General features: G+C 37.8%; 4 protein-coding genes across 8 annotated transcripts in view; 2 read left to right on the top strand and 2 right to left on the bottom strand.

Annotated features, from left to right (window-relative positions):
* Positions 1–27617, top strand: part of LOC149610136 (glycine receptor subunit alpha-2-like) — a 157682-nt gene that overhangs the window by 32027 nt on the left and 98038 nt on the right. For 3 of the 5 annotated variants that reach the window (XM_089858975.1, XM_089858973.1, XM_089858974.1), the window contains 2 exons: positions 3865–4081; positions 23476–23694. The gene's annotated coding sequence lies outside the window, so the exon portion shown is untranslated. Of the gene's footprint in view, positions 1–3864; positions 4082–23475; positions 23695–23768; positions 24098–27617 lie in introns of those variants that run through there. The other 2 variants (XM_089858972.1, XM_089858976.1) reach the window with 2 other exon arrangements.
* LOC149610138 (glycine receptor subunit alpha-2-like) overlaps positions 1–27617 on the bottom strand; it is a 53390-nt gene that overhangs the window by 8782 nt on the left and 16991 nt on the right. The window lies entirely within an intron of this gene.
* Positions 14513–18497, bottom strand: LOC149610140 (uncharacterized). The gene is made up of 7 exons (XM_089859404.1): positions 17319–18497; positions 17114–17255; positions 16741–17056; positions 15958–16685; positions 15391–15903; positions 15049–15330; positions 14513–14991 (listed from the first exon to the last, which is right to left on the bottom strand). Exons 1-7 carry the CDS (start codon positions 18426–18428, stop codon positions 14528–14530), a joined length of 3555 nt encoding a protein of 1184 aa, XP_089715530.1. The 5' UTR covers positions 18429–18497; the 3' UTR covers positions 14513–14527.
* LOC149610139 (uncharacterized) lies at positions 18572–22821 on the top strand. The gene is made up of 8 exons (XM_089859403.1): positions 18572–18766; positions 18859–20015; positions 20079–20220; positions 20278–20593; positions 20649–21376; positions 21431–21943; positions 22004–22285; positions 22343–22821. The coding sequence occupies exons 2-8, from the start codon at positions 18906–18908 to the stop codon at positions 22804–22806; spliced, it is 3555 nt and encodes a 1184-aa protein (XP_089715529.1). The 5' UTR covers positions 18572–18766; positions 18859–18905; the 3' UTR covers positions 22807–22821.

The following is a 27617-nucleotide window of genomic DNA, read 5'->3' as shown; positions in this document are numbered from 1 at the left end:
GGGTGGAGTGGCAACCCGCATACCTATAACGTTGCTTCTGTACCCCCGCCTACGGAACGGTACTCAAGTCCTCCCAGCATCCTCTTTGGGCGTTTAGGTACGGAATCGTAAAGGACGTCCCCTCTCTCTTAAAAATAGAAGCTATATATACAGTATATATATATATAAGAAGTATATAATATACTTCTTATACAAATGCAATGACACTACGCGGCAGCACTTAAAAATCGCCTGCCGAAGGGTGGGGCGTGCGCGAGGTACACTGGTTAGGTTTCGGTGCATGCTGAAGGTCGCCCATCTTCATTTCCACACCATCTTATCTCATTTCACCTTGCGCGTGCCAGACCTCGCGTTGCTACCATTCTATGAAATAACAGTTAAAAAGGCGTCAGAAATATAACACGTGACGAAAGGTTCCCTAGTCATGCCTACAAAACCCGCATGGAACTTAACAGGGACGCAATGTTTCCTGCTAGGTGTTTGTATTCCCACTAGAATGTAGCAGCTTCATTTAAAATTTTAGTCAAAAAGATTTTTAGGTCACTTTGAGAGGCCTTAGTTTTTTTTCTTCTTACGTTTCCCCAAAAATATTGTCCATGAAGGTTCCTCATGCATGATAAGACAAGTACTAACTTATGTTTTACTATTTTTTACCGGATTTCCCGGCTGGTGATGCAATAGGTTTTCTTTTTTTATCTAAGGCTTAAAAGGGGCCCTTACGTCGTTGTTCCCTCGAAGTTCAATTAGCGCTCGGCTTGGCTTAATTACCCGAAGCTAGAACAACATTCGGAAACGAGTAGTATAGTTGGACCATTAGCAACCTCTTAAACGGACATTTTTCCCCCATCGCATTCTTTCTTTCTTTCTTTTCTTCTACGCGCTTCGATAACCTAAGCCATAAAAGTAGCTCCGAAAAGAAAAATAGCGGAACAAAATCCAGACTTATTTTATTTCTTCCGATTGAATTCGAAATAAGTTAAGACTCGGCTGCCTTATGCTTTGGTTTACGTAACATTTATTTTCCAGGTAATAGCCTTGAACGTGATTTAGAATTGGATTTTTTTCAAAGTATTCGTTTGAATTTTTCGCTAGATTGTTTGAGTTTTATGATAGTTGTTATTAAAATAATGGGATCCTCGTATTCCAAGCACGTTCTTGTTAAGAACGTCAACTCGTTGTTATTAGGACATTATATTTTAAACTTATCTCAGGCATATATTATAGGCATGACGTCTGCAAACTATCTTAGCCATGAATTTATTCACTGGCATCATAAGTTTATAAGATATGTTCCATAAGTATGACACTACCTATACTTCGTAATGCTAGAGACTTACTGAGGGCTGGTTCAAGAACGACGGGAGAATTGACTACACGCGGTTCTGCACTCTCCATCTTCCTATTTAGTCTGTAGGACCTATTAGCTTTTGATAGCGCCTCACCAGGCGTCGCTTTACAAGAATCTATGACCCACATCACAGGACGGGCTCTCAGTATCCAATGACAAACTTATGAAACGGAACATATCTTATGAACTTATGCTAACTTTACCCTATTGTCCACTCTCAAATAGCGTAACTCGAGTGATGTAAATTAGTAAGAAGGAAACCTTTGGTATTATGGGCGTTCCTTTCGGTCTAATAGGGTAACCTGATAGATATTCATGTTAGTATATAAATTCATGTCTAAGCCTATTTTGTCCAAGTAGCCTTAAGAACTGATACTTTTACTCGTGTAGTATTTCAACTTCCATATTGTTTGAGTTCATTTCGAGTCCTATTTGACATCTGCAAACTAGCTAAGCCTATTTTTTCCAAGTAGGCTTAAGAAGTAATGCTTTCCTCGTGTAGTGTTTCAACTTTTACATTATTTGAGTTCTTTTTGAGTCATCATTTTACTTTGTTCTACGAGCGACTTTTTGTAGCGTAGTAATTTGATCAGCTCGCAAGCACTTTAGAATGAAGTGCTTCCAAAACTAGATAGAAATATAGTGTACAGAAGCCATTTGTTACCGTATAAAGTTTTATGAAGAAAAACAACCTGTTATTATGGTGGGAAATAAAAGTTCTGTATATCCCAGAAGGGTCGATAGGATGTTTTAGTATTTTTCCTACCATAAACTTAAATTATCACCCGCAACCACGTGATAGCACGTGCGGAAAAAGGTTATAGCGGGAAGTAAAAGTTCTGTATCGTTGTTAAGGGTCTAGGATCTTCTTTTCCTAACAAGGTTTCCTTTCATAAACTAAAATTATAACCTAAATCCACGTGACACCACTTTCAAAAGTAAGCATAATATGGATACGAATCTACAATCTCCACGTGATATGGATACATACAGGGTGTTTCTTGTAAGTCTCCCATAAGTTAAGAGGGATGTTCTTTGGGAGATTTTGACTTGAAAATGTTCTAAGACATTTTGTTCTAAGGGCCACTGTTTTCGAGTTATGATTTGAGTGTTTTAGGGATGACCCCTTAACTTTCGCATTGTTTTTCTGTTTCTTAATTAAATGTAAGGGGGTCATCCGTGAAACACTCCAAACTTAACTTGAAAGCAGTGGCCCGGACGACAAAATGTCTTAGAGATTACATTTTCCACTCAAAATATCTCCTCTTAATTTATATCAGACTTATCCGAAACACCCTGTATACACAACCTGCCCGTGTCAATTTATACGTATATACAACGTCCAATATATTAAATCAAAATAACTATATTATAAATATTTGATTATATTGAATTCAACTGATGTATGAAAAATATAGATATTAAACCTTAAAAAATGATTCGAAAGAATTAGAGGAACACTTTATATTTGGTTCGTTTAACCTTATTACGGAGGAAATCAATCATTCTCTTTACGCCTTTAATATCTATTATTATTTGGGGAAAGAGAATATCCGTATGGTTCCCCCCACCCACCCACTCTCCCCAAGTTCCTAAAATTGATTGATCGTTGCCGCCACTTTACGGCTAGTAATTTTATCGATGGAAATCGTTCGTTTTTAAGAGTAACCGAGATTTTTTGAGCATTTCTTAATAAAAACTCTTGGAGAGAAAGAAAAAAGATATGGCTGCTTATTATCCTTCCTTTTTCTATCGCTTTCTTATCAATTTTCTGAGAAATATTACATACGTTTTTATGTCCTGATAAAGTAAATGCGTGGGTTTGTTTTTCCTTTTCAGGGAATCTCTTTAAATTTCGTTTATAAATTTGATGTGTAACTTTTAGCTTTTTGTGTTTTTTTTTGTGTAAGGGGGGGGGGGTTTACTGAGAATTTTCCAGGTCTTTTCATATTTTTAAAATTTTTTGCTCAATTTCCTCCATCCATATTTTTCTAGGTTTTTCCTTAATATCTTAGTTATACCGTAATTTAATGGATTTCTTCCTTATTTATCTTAAAATATTCCTTATGTTCCTCAATTTCTTCCTTAATTGTCTTAGGTATTCCTTATGTTCCTAAAATTCTTCCTTAATTATTTTGAAATAGTCCTTATTTTCCTCGAATTCTTCCTTAATTATCTGAGATATTCCTTATTTTTCCAAATTTGTTCCTTAATTATCTTAGTTATTCCTTAATTTCCTAGGTATCTTCCTTAACTTTGTTAATTACCATTATATATATTTATCACCAAGAGCAGTTTCACCTTCCCATCCGTAAATTGGTTAACTGCTCTTAAGTAAAACTACAGACTATAAAATACACGTTGGTGTTTAAATCTCAAAAGTCTAAAAAAGTCATTCTATCGAGTTTATTTCAAACCCTGAAATATTTTAAAGTTTGGCTAAGAGATAAGAATAGTTGATATCTAAAAAAATGTTAAAAAAAAATTCAGTGCCTAATGAGCCGTATCTTTTTCAGGGTGTGGATGGATATATATTTTTTGCGGTGATGATGGCGATGTTTTGACCTTTCTTGACCCCTGATGATGTGGATTTTATTCAGAAAGGCTAGCTCTCGTCCCTCGACAAGTTCTAAAGCCCTAAAGATCGATGACATCGGAATTCGAGAGCGGCAGCTTTTTAAAATCCTGAAAGCGAATATTTTCTCTGATGGAGGAAGATACAACTTCCATCGGGTAAGCCTTTTTTTTTATCAAAATATCCAAGCACTATCTCTCAAATCTGTTTGTATATTGAAAAGAAAGAATACTTATTATTATTGTATGATCGATCACTGAAATATTTGCAAGCTTATAGAAAAGAAAAGCTTTCGATAGTTTTCGGTTTATCTACTTCTAAAGTTTTTATACAATTTATTTATTTTTCTTAATGTACTTAGCGCGAGCCGACATTCGGGGGTTTTAAGTCTATGTATTTTCCCATAGCCCCTGTAGAAGTGTTTATCACGTCTTACACGTGTGTTACGTGGGGAAGTCACCTTGTAGGCGTGGAATATTTATTTTTCCAATCACATATTTGATTATAACTTTAATTCTAATGTAGATATATTAAGATTGAAGATACCAGATGAAAGTATACATTCGGGAGAGTAATTACTCCAAGTATCACGAGTAAAAAGTTAATGATAATGTCCCAGAATGAAGTAATGGTCGGAGACTAATTTAACTTAAATTGGTGTGGGGTTAAGATTTTTAATTAATTTTAAAAGGGAATTGCAATTAAAAATTAATTTATTCGGTATATACATATACACACACGAGCCACGTTTAACTGGGGTTGGTAAATAGACCAAGGCTTAAGTCGTGCAAAACACGATCTAAAATTTAAGCCTAAATGGTTTCGGTGAGACCTACGAACGACTGATCTATTATTAAACAATCTTAATAGAATCTAGATTTTGATACGCCGTACCGCACCGAACCGCGGATATCCTGGTAATTAGAGTTCCGTATTACAAATTAATTAGTAGATTTCGGAAGCCTTAATTATGTAAAAGCGTCGTCTCTGAAACGTTAGTTCTTAGAGGCGTATTACCGACGGAATTAAACCTAATTCAAGATCAGGTTTGAGGTAATTTAGAACTATACTCTATATAGTACAGGGTGTTCCAAAGAGGAGAATTATAGGTCAAATATATAACTTCTATGACATTTTGCCCTAATTGACACCGTTTAAAAGTTACGATTGGAGTGTCTTGTGCATGACCCCTTGATTTTAATTAAAAATAATTGTATTTATGTTTCTTAGTCTTAATTAAATTTAAGGGGTCATCCGTAAAACAATTCAATCGTAAACGTTGTTCCTTACAGAAAAATATCACAGAAGTTACATTTTCGTCTTAACATCGATTTCCCATAGAAAGCACTGTACTTTTAGAACACCCTGTATATCTCCTTGCTGTTTCAACTCAATTATAGAAACGTTGACTGTCACTCTCAGATTGTTAGGCTTAGCCTTTATGTAAGCTTAAGATTCAAAAGGAATAAAGCAAAGGCCTGGAGGCTTTGAAATAAGAGTACCGGAAAACAAACTAACTTCAATAAATAGAATCCATTGAAAGAAATATATAACTAAATAACTAAACAAATATATATATTTAGCTAAACACTACAGTAGTGTATAGGTGTCGTTTTCAATAAGTCATCCAGATTTTTCACGAACTAGCCGAGGCTTAAGGTAAATGTGGGTTGATATTGGATTAAAATACAGGGTGTTACAAAAAGGGTAATTACGTGATCGAAATAATGTGGAAAAATCGATTTTTAGTCGATAATTATGTAATGTCTATGACGTTTTGCTCCAAGGGCCGCCGTATTCAGGGGTTATTCATAAACGTTTTGTAAGAAACTGAAAGATAACGTTGATTCAATTAAGGGGTCGTCCGTACAACACTAATAAACTTAAAAAACGGTACCCCTTAGTGCAAAATGTCATAGAAGTTACATTTTCCACTCAAAATCTCAAATAGACAAAACTATACTTCGGTATAATACCACATTATTTTTGTAGCACCCTGTACAGCGGATATTTTGAAAGAAAAAGCGTATCCTAAATATCTAATCTCCTATTTTATTTCACCGCCTCCGGCTAGTTCCGACGCTATATTTATTTCTCATTTTTGTATTTTTGTAATGGCGTGATTTCCGCGCGCGTATTTTGGTTTTTTTTCGGCCTCGTTAAATTTTATCTATGGTTAGCTGAGCTATCATTCCCTCAGGTGTCGTTGTTCTTGACGCTGAAAAAGCGGTATCAAAAATGGATACAAAGGGATACTAAAGGAATAATCATTTGAAAAGCTCGAGGTCGTCTTTTATGACAGAAAAGCTTGTATTATTTATTTCTAAAGCTACCCCCTCTCTCTCTCTTCTTCGTTGTACTCTTATTTTTAATATGAGCGCAAGGGTTTTGGTGTCCGAAGCGTGTGCTTGGTTGACTCCTGCAGATTTATTAATTTTTGGGGAAGCTTCATTCAGTCTAGTTGATTCTCCGGGCGGTAATATCGACCTAGGATCATCCTTAGAAAGGACCCGAACACAATTAAAGATTGCGTTTTGTTAGTATCGATTTTTGGCCCAATCCCAGAGTGTCATTCCCTATCGTACTTGAATGAAGGATAGAGTAAACTTTGTTTTGGATGGCTCGCCAAACCAAAATAGACGTATACTGTATACCATAAGTTCATGAGATATCTGGCATAAGTTTAATAATAATAATAATAATAATCTTAAGTTTTGTCTACGAAAGGATTTCCTGTGGCTTATTTACAGGTGGGTGTCTTTAGTTTGTCACTGGTTACTAAGAGCTAGTGATGAAGTGACGTAGGTGAAACGTCATAGATTCTCGTAAAGCCACGCCTGGTTTTGGCGCTATCAAAAGGCTTAGTACAGACTAAATAGGAAGATGGACTGCAAAACTAACCGGTTGTATTCTACAATTCTCGCTTGTCGTTCTCGAACTATGCCCTCAGTAATTCTCTAGCATTACGAATTATAGGTAGTGTCATACTTATGGAACATGCCTTATAAACTTATGGTATCTCGAGTATCGTCAGTCTCTTTTATTAACAAGAACTATATACAAAATGACGGATATGTAAACAAAGCGAGATTAATTTTTTCCAATTAAACTCGAATGTTTTTCATTCTAAATTTGATAGGATAAAGATTCACGTGTCATAAGAAAGAAGGACTTATGTACAGTAATTGTTTTCTATTTTCATCGGATTGTTATTTAATTAACGTTCAAACAGTCAATTAAAATTTTGACTCTAATTAACATTAAGAAACAAGGACTTCTGTAGTCTGTACAGTAATTTCTCTGATTTTCACCTTACTTTTATTATTTAGTTTAACGTTTCCGCAATCATTATTTTGAAGTTTTGACTCTTGAATTATTTTTTCAAATTAAAATAGCTTCATTGAATTAAATTTTAGATCGTAATTAACATTGTAATCGCTAATTTAGGGCACTCATTACGCGACGGGTGTTATAATTTTACAGTGTAATTATTTGACGAAACCTCATTAAGTTCTAGAGACCTTACGATTTAAATGACACCCCAGTTGGCACTCACAGACTCGGTCTCTGTTAGGCCTTAGATCAATGGAAGATGCAGCCTTTAAGAGCCAGCCATAAGGGGAAGCTTAAGCCTAATATTAGGCTTAACCAGCGCAAATTCTCAAAATATCGTACAAACTGTTTATAGATTAAAATTAAATATAATGAGTGTACCAAAGATAAACTTAAACATCCCGGGTGATTTCGACGTCGTATTTAAAGCCATTTTATTATGATCATGGGCCCATTTTCCTTGTTTGAGGGCCTGATTGATAAGCCTTGTACGGATTTTCGCTTTCGTGTCAATTAAGTATATCTATAGGATTAAAGTGCATCGTTAATTTTGTGGTTTGGGGAAATTCCCACGAAATAGATGACGCTTTTAAAATTCAATTTTACGCGTCGTTTGAAAGCAGCCATAAGCATCAAATTTACGCTATGTTAAATCGCGGGAACGGGAAGAAACATTGATTACACAACGTAATTATTCGTATAGCTTCGATGTCCGCCTGCCATAAAGTCAAATATTTTACGTTTGAAGTTAATTAAGCCTTAAAAGTTATCAAATGAGAGGGTCTATAACTAGCATCATTAGTTCATAAGATATGTTCCATAAGTTTGTCACTGGTTACAAACTGGAGCTTGTCTTGAAGTGACGTAGGTCAAAGATTCTAGCTAAAGTGACGCCTGGTGAGCTAGACGCTGTCAAAGGCTTAGTACAGACTAAATAGAAAGATGGACTGCAAAACTAACCGAGTGTAGTTACTCAATTCTCGCTTGTCGTTCTCGAACTAGTTCTCAGTAAGTCTGAGTAGCATTGCGAAGTATATGTCATACTTAGGAACATATCTTATGAACTAATGCTAATTAAGGATGTGTCAGAAATTTGAAAATTGCATGGAAAATGTCTGGGATAAGTCAGGTAGTTGAAAAATTGGATGGAAAATTTCTGGGATAAGTCAGGTATTTGAGAAATGGATGGAAAATGTCTGGGATACGTCAGGTATTTGAAAAATTGGAGGGAAGAGGACAGGGATTTTGAAAATGAACTAAAATGGTCTGGTATCAGTCAAGGATTTGAAAGATTGGTGGTCAGTGATTCGTAATGGATTTTTATTTTTTCGTAAGTCGTATAAGTCATGGATTTCTTTTGGTCTATCAATTTCAAACCGTGCGTCGCGAAATGCAAAAATTGCTCAGCGATTTTCTATCGCAAAATATCATTCTAACCCTGCTCGCACGCTGGCTCTTGTTCGTTTCGATTTAATATACTTCTAATAATATTTATCCTAGCCACGATTTCACTCTTTAACACAATCCTTTATTAACCCTAACTTCGCGAACGGATTTGGCCACCGATTAAGCTGTCGGTTATCCGTCTATTTTGGGGTTATTAGGCAGGCATATACGAGAGTATTCCTTTTGAGTGGGACGTACCGCACCTTATTTGAAATCTCTCTTGGGCACAGAAAGAGGCCCCCGAAGGCTAATTGAACTCCAATGAGTTAAAGGAAAGAGAGAGTGTGTAAGAGGGTGGGGGCCCCACAATTAGTCACAAACTCCCCCCCCCCTTTTCCGGTTTCCTGGTTTTAGATTAGGGGCCAATTATTCTCGAATTGGTTTGGTAAAGGGCATCGTGCACCGTTCGTTCGAGCTAGTTTCGGAAAGATTCTGTTTACTTAATATATTAGTCTAATCGATTAAGTTCGATTTTAACTTAGTTTTAATTCCTGTATATACATACATATACTTGAATTTAATATAAAATTTATAGGAGTAGCTTAAAGTTTAGTCTGCTAAGTTTTCCCTCTAAATACCCCTGCAGGGATTATGGATAATTTCTATTTGGCAGTTATGGTTTAAGTTTAGTATACATAGTTTTCAGACAAGGAGAATTGATACCATTTACATCAGGAGCCGAGGCCACTTGGACGACAAAGTGCAATGCCAGGTAGCCTCGTCTCCTGGTGTAAATGGTATCAATCCTCCTAGTCTGAAAACTGTATATTAGTTTAATCGATGAAGTTGGATTTTAACTTAGTTTTAAAACCTGTATATACGTGTACTTGTATGTGATATAAAGCTTAAGGTGTAGTGTTATCTTACTGTAATCTGGGGGGGGGGGGTATTTGTCTAAATATCCTTCTGTGGGGCTTTTATTGAAGATGCTGTATTTAGTTATGTTTATCTTGGTAAAATTATTACACAATTTAATTGAGGTTATATATCAGGAACGTTATGATATTAAATAGTCTGTAATAGTAGCAGGTAGAGGGAAAACTACTAGATCATAGTAGGATCCTACTACACCTTGGTTTTTACCCAACTTCATTGGTAAAACATGGGTTTATCGAACGCCTACGAGATTTATATACATCTCGTAGGTGTTTCTTAAGTTACAGGAACGTAGTAGCAGGGGGAAAACTACTAGATTATGGGAGGATCATACTACACCCCGGTTTACTCTTATATATATTCCATCATTGGTGAAACTTGGATTTTATTTGTAAAATAACTACGTTTTCTTTAAGGTTAAAATACAGGAACGTAATTGGGTAGAGGGAAAACTACTAGATCACAGGAGGATCATATTACACCCCGGTTTACTCGTATATCTAACGCGCACTCTAAGTGAAAGTTATCTTCGTAAAATAACAAAGATTTCTTTACTTTCCAATTTCACGGTAGAGGAACAAAATACATAAAATATTAATGGATAAGAGACCTTTGTTATTTAGTTAGAATGAATGGTTACGAAAATTAAACACACACAAAAAAGGGATGCGCGCCAAAGTTTGGAAAAGTTCTTCTTGTCCGTATACAGTACGTCTTTCTTTGGTCCCTGGGGGTTTTTACAGATGGAGCTGCATTCAGGCATTCCATAAGAGAGGGGAGAAAACTCGGAGAAATGTACAGTTTGTTGGTTCAATTTATTTTTGGGGGAAACCAATAAGGATATACAGGGTGTTTCTGAATGGTCTGTCACAAATTAATTGATGTTCTTTGGACGAACGATTTCGAGTCGAATTTCTATGACATAATTGCCGTCCGGGCCATTGGTTTCAAGTTAAGATTGGAGTATTTTACGGATGACCCCTTTAAATTTAATTAATAAACTGATTTAAACAATGAAAATTAATTTTTTAATAAGGGATCATCCTTAAAACACCCCAGTGATAACTTGAAAACGGTGTGTCAAAAATGTCATATGGAACATTTTCGATTCTAAATCGTTCGTCCAAAGAACATCCCCCTTTATTACGTCACACCCTTCTATCTCTTAGCTCAGTATCATCCCTCTACTGGGCGCGTACAGTAGATCCTCGTACAAGAGCGGGGCCAGAGGAAGGGATACACAGTCTACACCCCCTCTCTACTGCCACTAGTCTATTGCTGGCAGGACTCTATGAAACACCCTGTATACTGTCCTCAAATAGCATATACAACTCTACGCTTGCAAACTGCTCTTCAGTCTTGAAGAAGAACTTTGAAAGAGGAAGGCCCTTAAAAAATTTACCCATCCTGAAGCTAATTGTTACTTCAACTTGACTTCGATGCAGGGGTCAAAAGCAACATTCGGATTCCTGAAGTTAATCCAATTGTTGAATGAATATTTAACTATAGTTGCTAAGCCTTTTTTGGTCCCTTTTAATGAATTTAACTTGAGGCCTGCCTTTGATCTTTTTATATTCTTGGCATTATTGTTATTTATTCTTGTTGAGAAGAAAACGTAGCTAGAAGAACTGATGGAATGGAGAAAGAGAAACTAGGAGAATATTTTAATCCCCTAGTGTCCCATTGGTCTCACGAGGACGTACTGTTCTTTCTCTCTTCAGTCTCAATCAATTAATCCGAAGCCCCTAATTGGAACGATAAGCCTCATTCTTCCATATATGGGTAAATTGATAACGAATTAACATCTTTGGATCTCGGATATCCGGCGCGAAATTCACTCCTGAATAATAATTAACTAATTATCTTTCAGTGTTTCGATTACCAAGCTATATAAATTTTTATGTCTTAATGTTTTTTTAGATAATTATTTAGTTTTAATTAATTTATGTATTTAATGTTGGTGATTTTAAAAGGGATGAAATTTTGGGGTTCATTAATTCATTATGATTAATTTAAAATGAGTTCTTTCATCTGAGTATTTTCAATCAAGGAAAGGAATTTTAAAAATGCAAACCAGGCCTTGTTATCGATTAAATTTTTTTTCTTCAATTTTGGGCGCCGAGTACTTGTATTCAAGTACAGTTTCATTGGCTTCGAGTGTCACGTGGTATTTCGCGAGACATACAGTTAGCACGCGCCTCGAAAAAATTCTGATTGATTATAGTTGAAAGGAAAATGTATAAAATCAAAAAATTCGGGTTCGGAAATTCTTTGTTACGAAACAATTTTATCAATTATGTCGTATCGTGAAAGCGACACTTTTTTGACAGGATCAAAATTAAAACACGTCATTTTTGGCGCCCAACACTTATCACGTCGCATTCTTGATTGGGGGGGGGGTTTGAACGGTTGCCTTGAAATTCTGTCGAAGAATAATATACCTAAATATAATTATATATAAATATTTTTGAAGAATAACAAGGGGGTATTCCGCACTCCTGACTTCCCTTGATTTCAAAATTGACTTATCAATTTTAGTTTTAACTTGTCAACGATAAGGAAATCTGAGGTAATTTACAAAGACAGGGCCCTCTGTTTAAATTTTAATAAGGAGATTTTTTTAGACTAAAGAAAATGCCATACATTTTTCAAGCCTGACTTTATTTTATTTAAAATTATAGGGTTTTATAGTTGGTGAGAGGAATTTGCCATACTTGTTTTGTTCACATTTCACTAGATGTAACGCGTATTTGACCTTAATGCGTGTCTGACGTATCTCTTTAAAGTTCCGAACTTCTCCAGTCTGGGGAAGGGATTTGGAAGTTTCTATGGCAATGGATTGCACTCTCGGGTTCACTAAAACCCATTTTCGACGTGTCTGGAAAATGATCAGAAATATAAACTTTCCAAGAAAGGAAATTCTATTTTTTTAAAAAAAGTGAAAACGACTTTTAGGTTAGTTAACACGTGTAAAAAAAAACTGTCTGCAAAAATTTTATTGGTGTTTTTCTTTTTAGTATCGATTTGATTCGAAATGCATTAAAGTATACTCTAATCCATACTTAACTTTGTAGATCAGGTTTCTAACCAGTAAATATTATGTAGGGGTCATTTGAGGTCAGCGCGAGAGATCATTGATTGACCCATGGTTTATTTATATACATATTTATTTATTTATTCAGATAGTGTTGTGGGCACCCTCTTTGCGTGTGCTAGTTTATTTTCAATAAATAATAACTCTGTTTGTTGAACGTGTACCACCACCACCTCTTAAGTCAAAATCATAGCTAGAAAGTTCAGTAAGGGTCAACGGAAGTTAACCAAAGCTTAAGTTCATTCATCTTTCATAAATGCACTTGTCGGAAATGGAGTTGTGACTTAGGAAAAGTGGTTGTATTTATATCAAAGCACGTGCTGATAACAGTATATAGAGTGGAGCTCTCTATCCAACAAAGTATTTCCCCCCGTTTTCCTAAGAAATAGATGCAAGCCTTCCTTCTTCTAGATCCATCTCTTTAGCCCTCTCTCTTGTCTGGTCTGGTCTTAAGTATAAGGATATGTATTTCCAACGCCAAATCGTGACGCTGATGCATGGAATAGGAAATGCCTTTATTGTTCCCTCTCGCTCCGAATCCCTTTCCTATATCCGTCCCAAAGTTTTCCTCTTTTCTTATCTACAGAAATATGATATCCATAATTTAAAGTATTTGCTTAAATTTTTAGATGGATCTTTTCTATTTTCCCTTTTTATTGGTTTGGCTTAGTTTGGTGGAATTTAAGGATACTTGGAGAATTTACTCTATGGAATTTGTTGTTTCAAATGGTGTTAATAGAGTTGTTCTATCATCATTAGAACAAAAGTTATGGAGACCATAAGATTGGGTCTTAAAGATGTATATTATTATATTAAGAATTTTTAGCCCCAACTCGATTTGATTGTAGTGACGTTATTTACCGGTAGAATTTGATGACTCTTGGAGCGATTACTCTCAGGAATCTGTTGTTTCAAATGGTGTTAATAGAGTTGTTCTATCATCATTAGAACAAAAGTTATGGAGACCATAAGATTGGGTCTTGTATAGATATATTAAGAATTTTTAGCCCTATCTTCATTCGATTGTAGTGACGTTATTTACCGGTAGAGTTTGATGATACTTGGAGCGGTTACTCTCTGGAATTTGTTGTTTCAAATGGTTTTAATATAGTTGTTCTATCATCATTAGAACAAAAGTTATGGTGACCATAATAGTAGGGTTCATAAGAGAGTCCCAGGCCAAGCACTGTGGAAGGCAGGGGCGGTGCACGCACCGCATGCGGTGCGAGCGGTGCAAGCGGTGCGAGCGGTGCGAGCGGTGCGAGGGGGGGGAGCCGATGGCGCCAGTGACGCTGGAACTTTCGAGAAGTTTAATTTTATCGTAAACACTAAGATAAGATAAGGGATATCTAGAAGAAAAATAAAAACTCGGAATTCAAATCAGTTCAATTCTAGTGCGGTGAAAGATTAAAAATGAATTTATCTTGTGGGGGTAAAACCCCGGAAAAGGGTGCCATGGGAAAATATTCTACCCCCAAAAGAAACCCGATTGCAACATGTCGGTGAATTAAAATGGATAAAATAATTGACGCTGGAACTTTCGAGAAGTTTAATTTTATCGCAAACACTAAGATAAGATAAAGGATATCTAGAAGAAAAATAAAAACTCGGAATTCAAATCAGTTCAATTCTAGTGCGGTGAAAGTTTAAAAATTAATTTATCTTGTGGGGGTAAAACCCCGGAAAAGGGTGCCATGGGAAAATATTCTACCCCCAAAAGAAACCCGATTGCAACATGTCGGGGGATTATAATGGATAAAATAATAGAGAGATTCTCTACAAACAAAAATGTAAACGATCGTATGATTGTGGAATATATGTATAAGAATTACTCAATAAATTTGTCTTAAATTTTTTATTTTGTATCTTTATGACCATGGGCGAGTGTAGAAACACCATCATCTAAAATGAACCTCTTGTCATCGCAAGGGTTAAGACATAGTTTATTCTGTCTCACCGTTGATAAAACATGTTTGTTGCTCACGATTCGAGTCATTTCCGCTACAGTCAACTCGCGATTAAACAGACAATCGCGGTATTGTTCGTGGCGAACATTCTTCTTGACCACACGCTTGCATACACCTTTACAAGTCTTCTTTTCGCCCTTTGCAGATAATATACTGTACATTTTGGGTCTTAAACCACAAAACTGTTCGATCGGTGTACCATCTAGCTCGTCTTTGAATTTTCCGAGTTTTTTCTTGTTCGCATCACTAAAAAGCGGGTGATCGCGAGGGTAGCCAGAAAAATCGTACATGTCCGCTTGGGCGGCAAAATCGGCGTATAGGTCAGGGGTTTCGATGCAGTACGTGAGGCTGTCTGTAATTACAAGTTGGATTAGTTTAAAATCGGGTTAACACCTTAAAAACCTCATACCAGTATCTGTGAAAAGTAATTTCGCCCTCTCCCCATATCGTCTCTGGATTACATCGTAATGAAATTGGTACATCAGAAGTTTAGATAAGTCCAGAATAACGAACCCCGTGTAGATGGGGCGGTTTAGGACCAACTTCTTTTTGGTCATGTGAATACCGACCAATTCATTGTGAAAGATGGTAAACTTCTCAAAGGCGGGAGATGAGGCCTTTTTAACCGCCTTCTCTGGTGTTGTAACTAGTTTGAAATCCTGACGATTTCTCAAGTTTTCCATAGTTTTACCTGAAAAATTATTTTTATTTTTATTTTATTTTAATTTTGTTAATTAAGTTAATTACGTACCAAAGACGGCATTGTTCATTAATTTATATAGATCTTTTTCGAAATCGTCTGTTGCTAGTTTTCTTTTCTCCGTATTGAAGTTAATATATTCCTTCAACCAGGCACCCTGCTCGAACTTCAAAATCCGATGAATCTTCGTGATTTTTAACCCCTTTGATACGTAATACTTCAAATTACGGTAGTGAACGACGTATCGTTCCTTATTGAAAAGGTTGGGGACTAATTTTGGCAGCGATTCCTTGATTTTTATGTTGAGCGAGGTCATCTGGTCCTTTGAATATTCGGAGAGCATCTCGGGTTTGATTGTCATTGATTCTGGTGCCAATGGGTAAGAGTTATGATCGTTGTGCAAGTCCTCCGGGTATTCGAGGTCCACCTCAACTATGAAACCTTCTGGTGAGGTGTCGGAACAACGTAGAATTTCGGTTTCAGAGTTCGGAGTTGGTTCAATCCATCGGAAGTTCTTCACTGGTAGGGCATCGCACATGACAGTACCGTACAAGTTGTTACAATCTATGAATGCTAGTTATTAGTTTGTTTCGCTGATTTTAATCTAAAATTTCTTACCAAGGTAGCAGATGAAACTACTAGGCTTCGATTCGTCATGTGATTCTAGATATTTGTTGTTGGCTGCTGCAAACCGATGACTTATCATCGAGACACCTCCCCTAATCCCCTTTTCGATGAATAGGTGCATATCCTCATCCAGAAGAAGGTCTAAGCGTACCTTCGTTTTACAAAGGGCGGCGCTCCATGCAAAACCTGGTAGGGTATAAGCATGGGCCGGATCGAGTCGATAGGATGTCATACACATTTTGCGGAAATTGTGGAACACATCGGCTAGAAGGAGTGTGTCGGACAACACGTACAGATCGTGATACCCTCCCAGATTTTGTATGTTAAAAGATTGCCACACATTTTGAGCGTGGGCGTAATCTTCCTGGGCTAAGGGTTCGTCCGTGAGGTCGTTGTGGAAGCACTCAATTTGTGGTAGTTGCCTCTCGTCAAAGCGCTTCTCCGAATCCATGTAGGTGTACGGGTAAACACCCTTCCTAAGAAGTAACTTGACCTCGTCTGGGTTGAATACAGAGTTCAACAATGGGAATTTCGCTGGTCCACCCTTCGCCACATTCGAAACAAGTGTCTCGAGTGACGCCGGTAAGAACCGAATACTATCCACAAAACGTAAATTCCCTAGTGTGAATGAAATGTACGTTTCACTGTTGGACGCGATACAGTCAATCTTCTTGTTTCTTATCAGGGCGATTTGCTGCATGATAAGGTGGGCGTCGTATCTGTTGGCGTTACGTAGTTAGCATACAGTTATAATTATCGATTATGGTTAATTACCTGCTCAAGTTATGCATCACGACTGGGATGAATTTAGGTGCTTTTAACTTCAGATTACAACTCTGGCATGCACACCCCCTATACACTCCGGTGTAGTGGTCGTGGTCACGTGTTTTGACCATCTCTCCAATGAATGATTCCTCGCAAACGTAACAGCGCGTTGAAGTTTGGAATGCGATTTCTTCATCCACAGAAAGTTGCATGGGAATATTTTCCTTCAACATTTCGGCGATATCATCGGCTTCACCCAAAAGCATTTTCAGAAATTTCAAAGCCCCATCTCCCCCTCTGTACGTCTCATGCTTGACGAGATTTCCTGCGAATAATCAAATATGTTAGATAATAGACACGTGATTCACGGTTTTGAACTCACCAGTTGGACCGACAATAGCGTATGAAAACCCACACGCTACATGTAGCGCTAATGTCGTAGTTGACGACAGTGACGAGTCCGGCAGACACGTTGAGACTTTTGGTAGAAGAGATTCGAAATCAGCAACGATGATATATGGAACCTGTTTATGGAACAAATATTATTATATAACCCACGTTAAAATAAAACGTATCTCGTATATTACCATTTGAGTCCATCCAAAGTTACTAAACTTTAAGATGGGTTCATCGTGAGGCATGATAACGCGTTGTGGATCATGCACATTACACTCTCGCACATGGTTATTGTGTACTTCTTCCATGTTGCTTCTCTTCAAGCAATACCGACAATAATAGTCTCTTCCGTTGTGTTTCGTGAATTCGCTTAGAAGTCGACTTAGGTGTCGGATTAATACATAATGTTTTGATTCACCGTTCGAAACCAATAGCAAATCAATTTGCCGCGCCTCGGGAACTTTTTTCTCACTCACGTAACGTGGGAAATACCCCTTTTCATACGCGAAAATGTTGATGGAGAGATTATTCTTTTCCTCGAAGGTCTTAAGTTTATATGAGTCCAACTCGAAGGGGAATGTAATGCCGGACACGTTCAGTTCGTCCTCATATGGTCTATAATGGGTGATTCGACTAGGATGGTTGGTCGCGGGATGTAGTTTTGCTAAGATTGACCACAAGAAACACTTGTTGTCGAGTGGGTCCTCCGGGTCCACGTTCACTGTCGCCTTTTTGTTTTCAATTATGGGTGGTAATTGAAAATAGGTTCCACCAACAAGGGGTAGATATTGGATGATGTTGATTTGGACGTATAGAATACGGTCCAAAACCCAGCCACTTCCCATACTCTCAAAGCTGTTCATACTTTCAGCTATTTTCTCCCGACTTAAGTCTTGCTGTCGGGGTATAACTTCCGGTGTCAAAGTTGCGTGTGTGAACCCACGGAAGTACGGACTAGTTTCGACGTCTGTACCCGTATTCCCGAGTTCCCGCGTGTATCGCGCGCGCACCACCATGTACCATTTTATTCCTCTTTGTTCCAAAAGTTTGTTTCTGAGGTACGTTTGCAGTTTATCACGGTGTTCATTTAAGAACAATACGGGGTCTGTAACCCCCTCCGGCGCGGTAAGTCGAGCTGAAAAAATCGCGTCCTCGAGCGCGTTTATTTCCTCGATTTCTGGTTCATTATTAACTTCTGGAGGGTCTTGTTGAACCTCCCAATTGTCCATGAATTCATTTATTCCCACGTCATCTTGAGACGAGAGTTCATACTCCTTTTGTTCATCCTCCCATTTCTCCATAAAAGTGTTAAGTCCTTCGTCATCTTGTGAGAGTAAATTATCCGGATCTAAACATACATTTAATTTAAATTTTTCAACTGGAGAGGGTAGGGTTTCCGAATCAAGTCGTATTTTTCATTTAAATTAAATATAAACTTACCATTTTGCACGTCGGGATATTTTAATTCGCCACCAACGGAAATTTAACCACGACGAGCCCGGGGTAAACTTAAACCCCACGCGGGGTACTTCACCACAACCCGGACCGTCGCACCGTATTACCCCGCCAAATTCTCCCGTAAAGAGGGCTGCTTCACCCACGTTGGTGGGAATACCGAAAAAGCGTCGAGTGCAAAATGGTAAGTTTATATTTAATTTAAATGAAAAATACGACTTGATTCGGAAACCCTACCCTCTCCAGTTGAAAAATTTAAATTAAATGTATGTTTAGATCCGGATAATTTACTCTCACAAGATGACGAAGGACTTAACACTTTTATGGAGAAATGGGAGGATGAACAAAAGGAGTATGAACTCTCGTCTCAAGATGACGTGGGAATAAATGAATTCATGGACAATTGGGAGGTTCAACAAGACCCTCCAGAAGTTAATAATGAACCAGAAATCGAGGAAATAAACGCGCTCGAGGACGCGATTTTTTCAGCTCGACTTACCGCGCCGGAGGGGGTTACAGACCCCGTATTGTTCTTAAATGAACACCGTGATAAACTGCAAACGTACCTCAGAAACAAACTTTTGGAACAAAGAGGAATAAAATGGTACATGGTGGTGCGCGCGCGATACACGCGGGAACTCGGGAATACGGGTACAGACGTCGAAACTAGTCCGTACTTCCGTGGGTTCACACACGCAACTTTGACACCGGAAGTTATACCCCGACAGCAAGACTTAAGTCGGGAGAAAATAGCTGAAAGTATGAACAGCTTTGAGAGTATGGGAAGTGGCTGGGTTTTGGACCGTATTCTATACGTCCAAATCAACATCATCCAATATCTACCCCTTGTTGGTGGAACCTATTTTCAATTACCACCCATAATTGAAAACAAAAAGGCGACAGTGAACGTGGACCCGGAGGACCCACTCGACAACAAGTGTTTCTTGTGGTCAATCTTAGCAAAACTACATCCCGCGACCAACCATCCTAGTCGAATCACCCATTATAGACCATATGAGGACGAACTGAACGTGTCCGGCATTACATTCCCCTTCGAGTTGGACTCATATAAACTTAAGACCTTCGAGGAAAAGAATAATCTCTCCATCAACATTTTCGCGTATGAAAAGGGGTATTTCCCACGTTACGTGAGTGAGAAAAAAGTTCCCGAGGCGCGGCAAATTGATTTGCTATTGGTTTCGAACGGTGAATCAAAACATTATGTATTAATCCGACACCTAAGTCGACTTCTAAGCGAATTCACGAAACACAACGGAAGAGACTATTATTGTCGGTATTGCTTGAAGAGAAGCAACATGGAAGAAGTACACAATAACCATGTGCGAGAGTGTAATGTGCATGATCCACAACGCGTTATCATGCCTCACGATGAACCCATCTTAAAGTTTAGTAACTTTGGATGGACTCAAATGGTAATATACGAGATACGTTTTATTTTAACGTGGGTTATATAATAATATTTGTTCCATAAACAGGTTCCATATATCATCGTTGCTGATTTCGAATCTCTTCTACCAAAAGTCTCAACGTGTCTGCCGGACTCGTCACTGTCGTCAACTACGACATTAGCGCTACATGTAGCGTGTGGGTTTTCATACGCTATTGTCGGTCCAACTGGTGAGTTCAAAACCGTGAATCACGTGTCTATTATCTAACATATTTGATTATTCGCAGGAAATCTCGTCAAGCATGAGACGTACAGAGGGGGAGATGGGGCTTTGAAATTTCTGAAAATGCTTTTGGGTGAAGCCGATGATATCGCCGAAATGTTGAAGGAAAATATTCCCATGCAACTTTCTGTGGATGAAGAAATCGCATTCCAAACTTCAACGCGCTGTTACGTTTGCGAGGAATCATTCATTGGAGAGATGGTCAAAACACGTGACCACGACCACTACACCGGAGTGTATAGGGGGTGTGCATGCCAGAGTTGTAATCTGAAGTTAAAAGCACCTAAATTCATCCCAGTCGTGATGCATAACTTGAGCAGGTAATTAACCATAATCGATAATTATAACTGTATGCTAACTACGTAACGCCAACAGATACGACGCCCACCTTATCATGCAGCAAATCGCCCTGATAAGAAACAAGAAGATTGACTGTATCGCGTCCAACAGTGAAACGTACATTTCATTCACACTAGGGAATTTACGTTTTGTGGATAGTATTCGGTTCTTACCGGCGTCACTCGAGACACTTGTTTCGAATGTGGCGAAGGGTGGACCAGCGAAATTCCCATTGTTGAACTCTGTATTCAACCCAGACGAGGTCAAGTTACTTCTTAGGAAGGGTGTTTACCCGTACACCTACATGGATTCGGAGAAGCGCTTTGACGAGAGGCAACTACCACAAATTGAGTGCTTCCACAACGACCTCACGGACGAACCCTTAGCCCAGGAAGATTACGCCCACGCTCAAAATGTGTGGCAATCTTTTAACATACAAAATCTGGGAGGGTATCACGATCTGTACGTGTTGTCCGACACACTCCTTCTAGCCGATGTGTTCCACAATTTCCGCAAAATGTGTATGACATCCTATCGACTCGATCCGGCCCATGCTTATACCCTACCAGGTTTTGCATGGAGCGCCGCCCTTTGTAAAACGAAGGTACGCTTAGACCTTCTTCTGGATGAGGATATGCACCTATTCATCGAAAAGGGGATTAGGGGAGGTGTCTCGATGATAAGTCATCGGTTTGCAGCAGCCAACAACAAATATCTAGAATCACATGACGAATCGAAGCCTAGTAGTTTCATCTGCTACCTTGGTAAGAAATTTTAGATTAAAATCAGCGAAACAAACTAATAACTAGCATTCATAGATTGTAACAACTTGTACGGTACTGTCATGTGCGATGCCCTACCAGTGAAGAACTTCCGATGGATTGAACCAACTCCGAACTCTGAAACCGAAATTCTACGTTGTTCCGACACCTCACCAGAAGGTTTCATAGTTGAGGTGGACCTCGAATACCCGGAGGACTTGCACAACGATCATAACTCTTACCCATTGGCACCAGAATCAATGACAATCAAACCCGAGATGCTCTCCGAATATTCAAAGGACCAGATGACCTCGCTCAACATAAAAATCAAGGAATCGCTGCCAAAATTAGTCCCCAACCTTTTCAATAAGGAACGATACGTCGTTCACTACCGTAATTTGAAGTATTACGTATCAAAGGGGTTAAAAATCACGAAGATTCATCGGATTTTGAAGTTCGAGCAGGGTGCCTGGTTGAAGGAATATATTAACTTCAATACGGAGAAAAGAAAACTAGCAACAGACGATTTCGAAAAAGATCTATATAAATTAATGAACAATGCCGTCTTTGGTACGTAATTAACTTAATTAACAAAATTAAAATAAAATAAAAATAAAAATAATTTTTCAGGTAAAACTATGGAAAACTTGAGAAATCGTCAGGATTTCAAACTAGTTACAACACCAGAGAAGGCGGTTAAAAAGGCCTCATCTCCCGCCTTTGAGAAGTTTACCATCTTTCACAATGAATTGGTCGGTATTCACATGACCAAAAAGAAGTTGGTCCTAAACCGCCCCATCTACACGGGGTTCGTTATTCTGGACTTATCTAAACTTCTGATGTACCAATTTCATTACGATGTAATCCAGAGACGATATGGGGAGAGGGCGAAATTACTTTTCACAGATACTGGTATGAGGTTTTTAAGGTGTTAACCCGATTTTAAACTAATCCAACTTGTAATTACAGACAGCCTCACGTACTGCATCGAAACCCCTGACCTATACGCCGATTTTGCCGCCCAAGCGGACATGTACGATTTTTCTGGCTACCCTCGCGATCACCCGCTTTTTAGTGATGCGAACAAGAAAAAACTCGGAAAATTCAAAGACGAGCTAGATGGTACACCGATCGAACAGTTTTGTGGTTTAAGACCCAAAATGTACAGTATATTATCTGCAAAGGGCGAAAAGAAGACTTGTAAAGGTGTATGCAAGCGTGTGGTCAAGAAGAATGTTCGCCACGAACAATACCGCGATTGTCTGTTTAATCGCGAGTTGACTGTAGCGGAAATGACTCGAATCGTGAGCAACAAACATGTTTTATCAACGGTGAGACAGAATAAACTATGTCTTAACCCTTGCGATGACAAGAGGTTCATTTTAGATGATGGTGTTTCTACACTCGCCCATGGTCATAAAGATACAAAATAAAAAATTTAAGACAAATTTATTGAGTAATTCTTATACATATATTCCACAATCATACGATCGTTTACATTTTTGTTTGTAGAGAATCTCTCTATTATTTTATCCATTATAATCCCCCGACATGTTGCAATCGGGTTTCTTTTGGGGGTAGAATATTTTCCCATGGCACCCTTTTCCGGGGTTTTACCCCCACAAGATAAATTCATTTTTAATCTTTCACCGCACTAGAATTGAACTGATTTGAATTCCGAGTTTTTATTTTTCTTCTAGATATCCCTTATCTTATCTTAGTGTTTACGATAAAATTAAACTTCTCGAAAGTTCCAGCGTCACTGGCGCCATCGGCTCCCCCCCCTCGCACCGCTCGCACCGCTCGCACCGCTTGCACCGCTCGCACCGCATGCGGTGCGTGCACCGCCCCTGCCTTCCACAGTGCTTGGCCTGGGACTCTCTTATGAACCCTACTCATAATATCGGGTCGTAAAACTATATTTTCAGAAATATTTTAGACCCAATCTTTTTCGATTGTAGTGATGTTATTTACCGGTAGAATTTGATAAAGATTTGTATAATCGTAAATAGTCCAAAATTGATTTTGATAAAATATTTTCTTGTCTTTGCGCACCTGAAAAGTTTTTTTTATAATTTAAATATTTTCTTTTTTTTTTACAGGAATGAGGCACTTTTGTTCGGGGGTGAATTTTTAAATGGTTGTTGCAAATTATGGTTTTGGCCTAATCAGTTTTGGGCCTAATCGAAGCTCAACTACCAGCTTGAACCTCATTCTGACCCGAATACCAGCAAACTCTTGCAATTCTTGGACCTCAATCTGACCTGTGGTACCAGCAAACTCGAAGCTCATCTACCAGCTTGGACCTCAATATGACCCGAGTAAGTAAAATTATTTGATATTATTATTATTCTAGAGATCTATAATTGTACCTAACGACAGAAGTTCGCGACCTTCTGACCTTTTTTAACATTTAATTGAATAACAAAGACCTTGAAAATTGCGTATGCGCCACATGGTTGTTAATCGCATTGTTTCATGTATACGTTTCATCTATATCTAAAATCGCTTTCTCTTTGGTATACTAAAAGTAATCTTCACTGAGTATCTTTAATCCTTTAAGATCCCACTTTAATCTAAGCCTTTATCTCGCTTCGCAAAAGAACCAAACCCTTATTCCGTCCTCAACCCCCTATAGCTTCATAGGCTTTTGAGGTCCTTCAGACCAAAGAAATCCTAAAAGCCCAAGAAGAAATGAAAAATTGCTTCTAAAACGCCCTCGACGTAAGTTTATTCGTCCTTGTTCTAAACTGAGCGCGAGTTTCTCCCTTTTAAAATAAGAAAAAAAAAATCCAATTTTCTATACAGTGTGTTCTGAAAAATGTAGTAGAATCGAATTACAGTGGGTGGGTTCTATTGGAAATCCGTTTTGAGTCGAAAATGTAACTTCCATGACATTTTGCCCTAAGGGACGCAGTTTACAAGTTACGATTAAGAGAGTTTTACGGATGACCCCTTATTTAAATTAGAAACTTACTTTCCGTTTCTTACTAAAATTTAAGGGGTCATCCATAAAACTCCACAAAATGCCACAGAAGTTACATTTTCAACTCAAAATTGCTCATAAAACCCACTGCTACTTTGGTCCTATAATTACCCTTTTTGGAACACCCTTTATAGTGGGTTTTCTGCACAGTCCTTTCTATTTCGGTTGGCTTCGCGCCCCATTTTATTAGACACGTTGGATATATTTTTCCTTAAAATTTACTGACAAGGTAGGGTTGTGTTAGTCTTAAAAAGAGTCTTAATAGACTTTTGTAGTAGTGACAGATGACCTTGTATCACCGCGTTAAGAAACTGAGAAGTAGGTCGCTCTAAAGTTTCGGAAAGGGTTAGCTGAATAACGTGGTTTAATATTACGCTGTTGCCTACAATGACTATGGAAACGTGAAGGATTCAATCAACCCGCCTTTAGGTTGTAGTGCCAACTGAATTTAGGATATTTTATTTTATTTTCTTTTAAATTGCAACACCCCTGGACTTTTTTTGGAAGTATTGCTATCAGCGAAAGTTTCCAAACGTAAATACTTGTTAGGACTTGGTTGGTTAGGCTTAGCCGACTTTCACCAAATAGAGAGCGTAAATACAAAATGGCCACCGGGCATGCCTTTTTTTATTTTGAGCGTGGATACCAAAAGGATTTCCTGTAAATCCAAGCTCTTGTTAAAACATATATGAAAGTTTGCTGCAAAGTTCAAACGTAAATACATACACCTTGGAGGATCGGGGGATTTTTGATACTGGAGTGGAATTGTTGAGGGCTATCCGTGGCTGTTTAAAATCCCACTAAGGTTTTGCATCATTGAGTACAGCCAGCTCGCGGTGGAATATTTTGCTAGCTTAGTTACGTGTAAATAGTGCTTCTTGTTGCTATAACCAGGTTGCACCTTAAGCTTATGCCCAACCTAAAACTGGGGTACTATTGGTAAATTTCACTTCCATGCGTGGGAAGGGTCCTTTCGTGAAGCGCTCCTCCAGTATAAACATCTCTTCTCCAAGCATACACTTTTATTTCAAATAGCTTCGTCGTTGTTTTTTCTTGTTATTTTCGCGAAAAACTTCTAACAGCAAACAAATTTAAGGAGAAAGAATGAGCTTTAGCTTCATATGTGCTGTATGCAGTACAGGGTGTTGCTGATAAATCTGCCATAAATTAATGGGGATGTTCTTTGGGCGATTTTGAGTCGACACTGTAACTTCTATCTCCATTTTGCCGTCGGGTCACTTTTTTCGAGTTATGATTTGAGTGTTTTAGGGATGAACCCTTAAATTTATTTAGAAATCATTGTCTTTCTGTTTCCTAATTAATTTTAAAGGGTCATCAGGAAAATACTCCAATCTCAACTGGATGGCTGACTTATCAGGAACACTCTGTATGTCTAGAGAAAAGTAATTGGTTTCGTTGGATAGGGTTAAATTTCAAGTGCGACGCCCCTCGTAGTGTTTTGATGTATATTTTAAATATATTTATCAGAGTTCCTTCGTCCCAAATTTTGTGTAGGCTTTTATTGTACTTCAATTAAGGGACTTCCGTTAAGCGGGTACACTATTTAAATTAAGCTTAAGTCTCTTTGGGAGTACGTGATATTGTTAGCTACTCTTAAGTGTTCTATACGAGCGAAAGATTTTTGAATAACTCTTATATGGGTTTAGTTTAGGAGAAACGTAAAAAGAAAAATACGAAGATTCTGTTTATGACAAGGTCTGCAGTGTAAATAGCCTCTAAGCCTTTGTGTTAACCCTAAGCATCTTGAGACCAACACATTTTCTCGATCCAGGAGTAAATAAATCCGAAGTTAGTTATTATTACCAGAAGAATATATTACTTCTCTTCGAGAGAAGTGTACCACAAAGTGAGATAATTGTATACGCATGATTCTTCCCAACATCATTTTACATTTGGAGCAGGAGAGAATCATGTTACACAACTGAAGTATTAGAGGACGCAGAGTGTCATCCTTCTTTCATCCCCTTTTGTTATTACTCACTTGAACTTGCAGCCAATCGTGAGAATTTGGACTATAAACTTTTTCTTATAACTTAGGCTTAATATACTAAAAGTTCGTGTAGATAATTCAAGGAAGAGGTTGTTAAATCTTGGACAGAGTGCTTTCAAACTAATTTAATTAAGTTTAATGGTGATAAAGGTAGGGACATTGGGACGTTCAGTACGACCGACCTACAGCGGCCCAGCTTCGAAACTATTTGCTATAAGCCGAATAATCTTAGCAAAAGCCTTTAAATTCCTTTTTCCAATTTAGCCAAACGACTCCAACGAGTATTTTCTCTCGTAGTCATAGCCTTAAGGAACCTTTTCCTTAAGATTAAGAAAATAGGGAAAAGAGGCAATTCTCAAGTCGTTCCCAACTCCCAAGTGAATTTTATTTTTTGCTTCTTTGAACCAACTTAACAAGTAGATCGAGGTTTTAATAAAAGTAACCACCTGTGACCCTAGCTCTGTTCGTTTTCCTAGCACCCAAACTTATTTTTCTAAGCCTTGGTTTACAATATTCCATATCGCCTACATTTCTAACGAGTCGAGAAACAAGTTTTTAAAATCAAAATATCCTTGGGTTATTTCTTAGCTGTGTTTGTTTTAGCTATATTTTCTTAAATTTGCATTTGTTTGCTGAAGAAACTTCCTGGAAGCAAAATTGAAAAGGGTTATTTGGAATAATTAAAAATTGCTGTGATTGGAGATAGAAATCGATGAAATCGGGTTGGGGATAGAGATAGTTACTTTCTTAAGCCTTGGCGATTACAATTTAGGATAATTTTTATAATTTGGTATTCGTATTTCATTTAGGCCTAATTCTGTAGTTTCTTTTTATTTATCTTGCCCAACAACGTTTCATGAGTCATCACTCTATCCTTCAGTAACCTTAAATTCTTAAGCCTTGACGATTTTCATTTTTAAGATTTTCATATATTTCTTAAGCCTTGGCGATTTTCATTTAAAATATTTTATATATTTTTTATTCCTATTTCAGTTAGGCCTAATGTTGTAGTTTCTCTTGATTTCCCTTCACCTTTAAAGGGGTGGCATCATTCCATTCTATCTTTTAGTCACGTCGACCCACTTTTCTGTTTTGTGGATATAGTATCTATACACCTGAATGTAATTGTCTTTTATAAAATTTAATTAGCGGTTGGTTTTTAAGGACAGGGATTTCACACTTTTCAAACAGAGTGTATTTAGTATTTAGTAAATTTAGGTCGTGAAATTAAGGATTGGTCAGACGAG

The sequence above is a fragment of the Phalangium opilio genome, unplaced genomic scaffold, assembly GCF_054372755.1.
Source record: "Phalangium opilio isolate 3A_F unplaced genomic scaffold, DU_Popi_V2 ptg000329l_1, whole genome shotgun sequence".
Classification (NCBI taxonomy): domain Eukaryota; kingdom Metazoa; phylum Arthropoda; class Arachnida; order Opiliones; family Phalangiidae; genus Phalangium; species Phalangium opilio.
The sequence above is the reverse complement of the archived record's forward strand: the minus strand, read 5'-3'. Positions and strand labels throughout refer to the sequence as shown.

Excerpts from the sequence above, each read along its gene's own strand:
- LOC149610140 (XM_089859404.1), bottom strand. The coding sequence starts at position 18,428 with ATGGAGAAATGGGAGGATGAACAAAAGGAGTATGAACTCTCGTCTCAA. Across the intron at positions 16,686-16,740 it reads GTGATGCATAACTTGAGCAG|ATACGACGCCCACCTTATCA; the intron begins GTAATTAACCAT and ends TAACGCCAACAG. Across the intron at positions 14,992-15,048 it reads ATTACTTTTCACAGATACTG|ACAGCCTCACGTACTGCATC; the intron begins GTATGAGGTTTT and ends TTGTAATTACAG.
- LOC149610139 (XM_089859403.1), top strand. The coding sequence starts at position 18,906 with ATGGAGAAATGGGAGGATGAACAAAAGGAGTATGAACTCTCGTCTCAA. Across the intron at positions 20,221-20,277 it reads CGCTATTGTCGGTCCAACTG|GAAATCTCGTCAAGCATGAG; the intron begins GTGAGTTCAAAA and ends GATTATTCGCAG. Across the intron at positions 20,594-20,648 it reads GTGATGCATAACTTGAGCAG|ATACGACGCCCACCTTATCA; the intron begins GTAATTAACCAT and ends TAACGCCAACAG.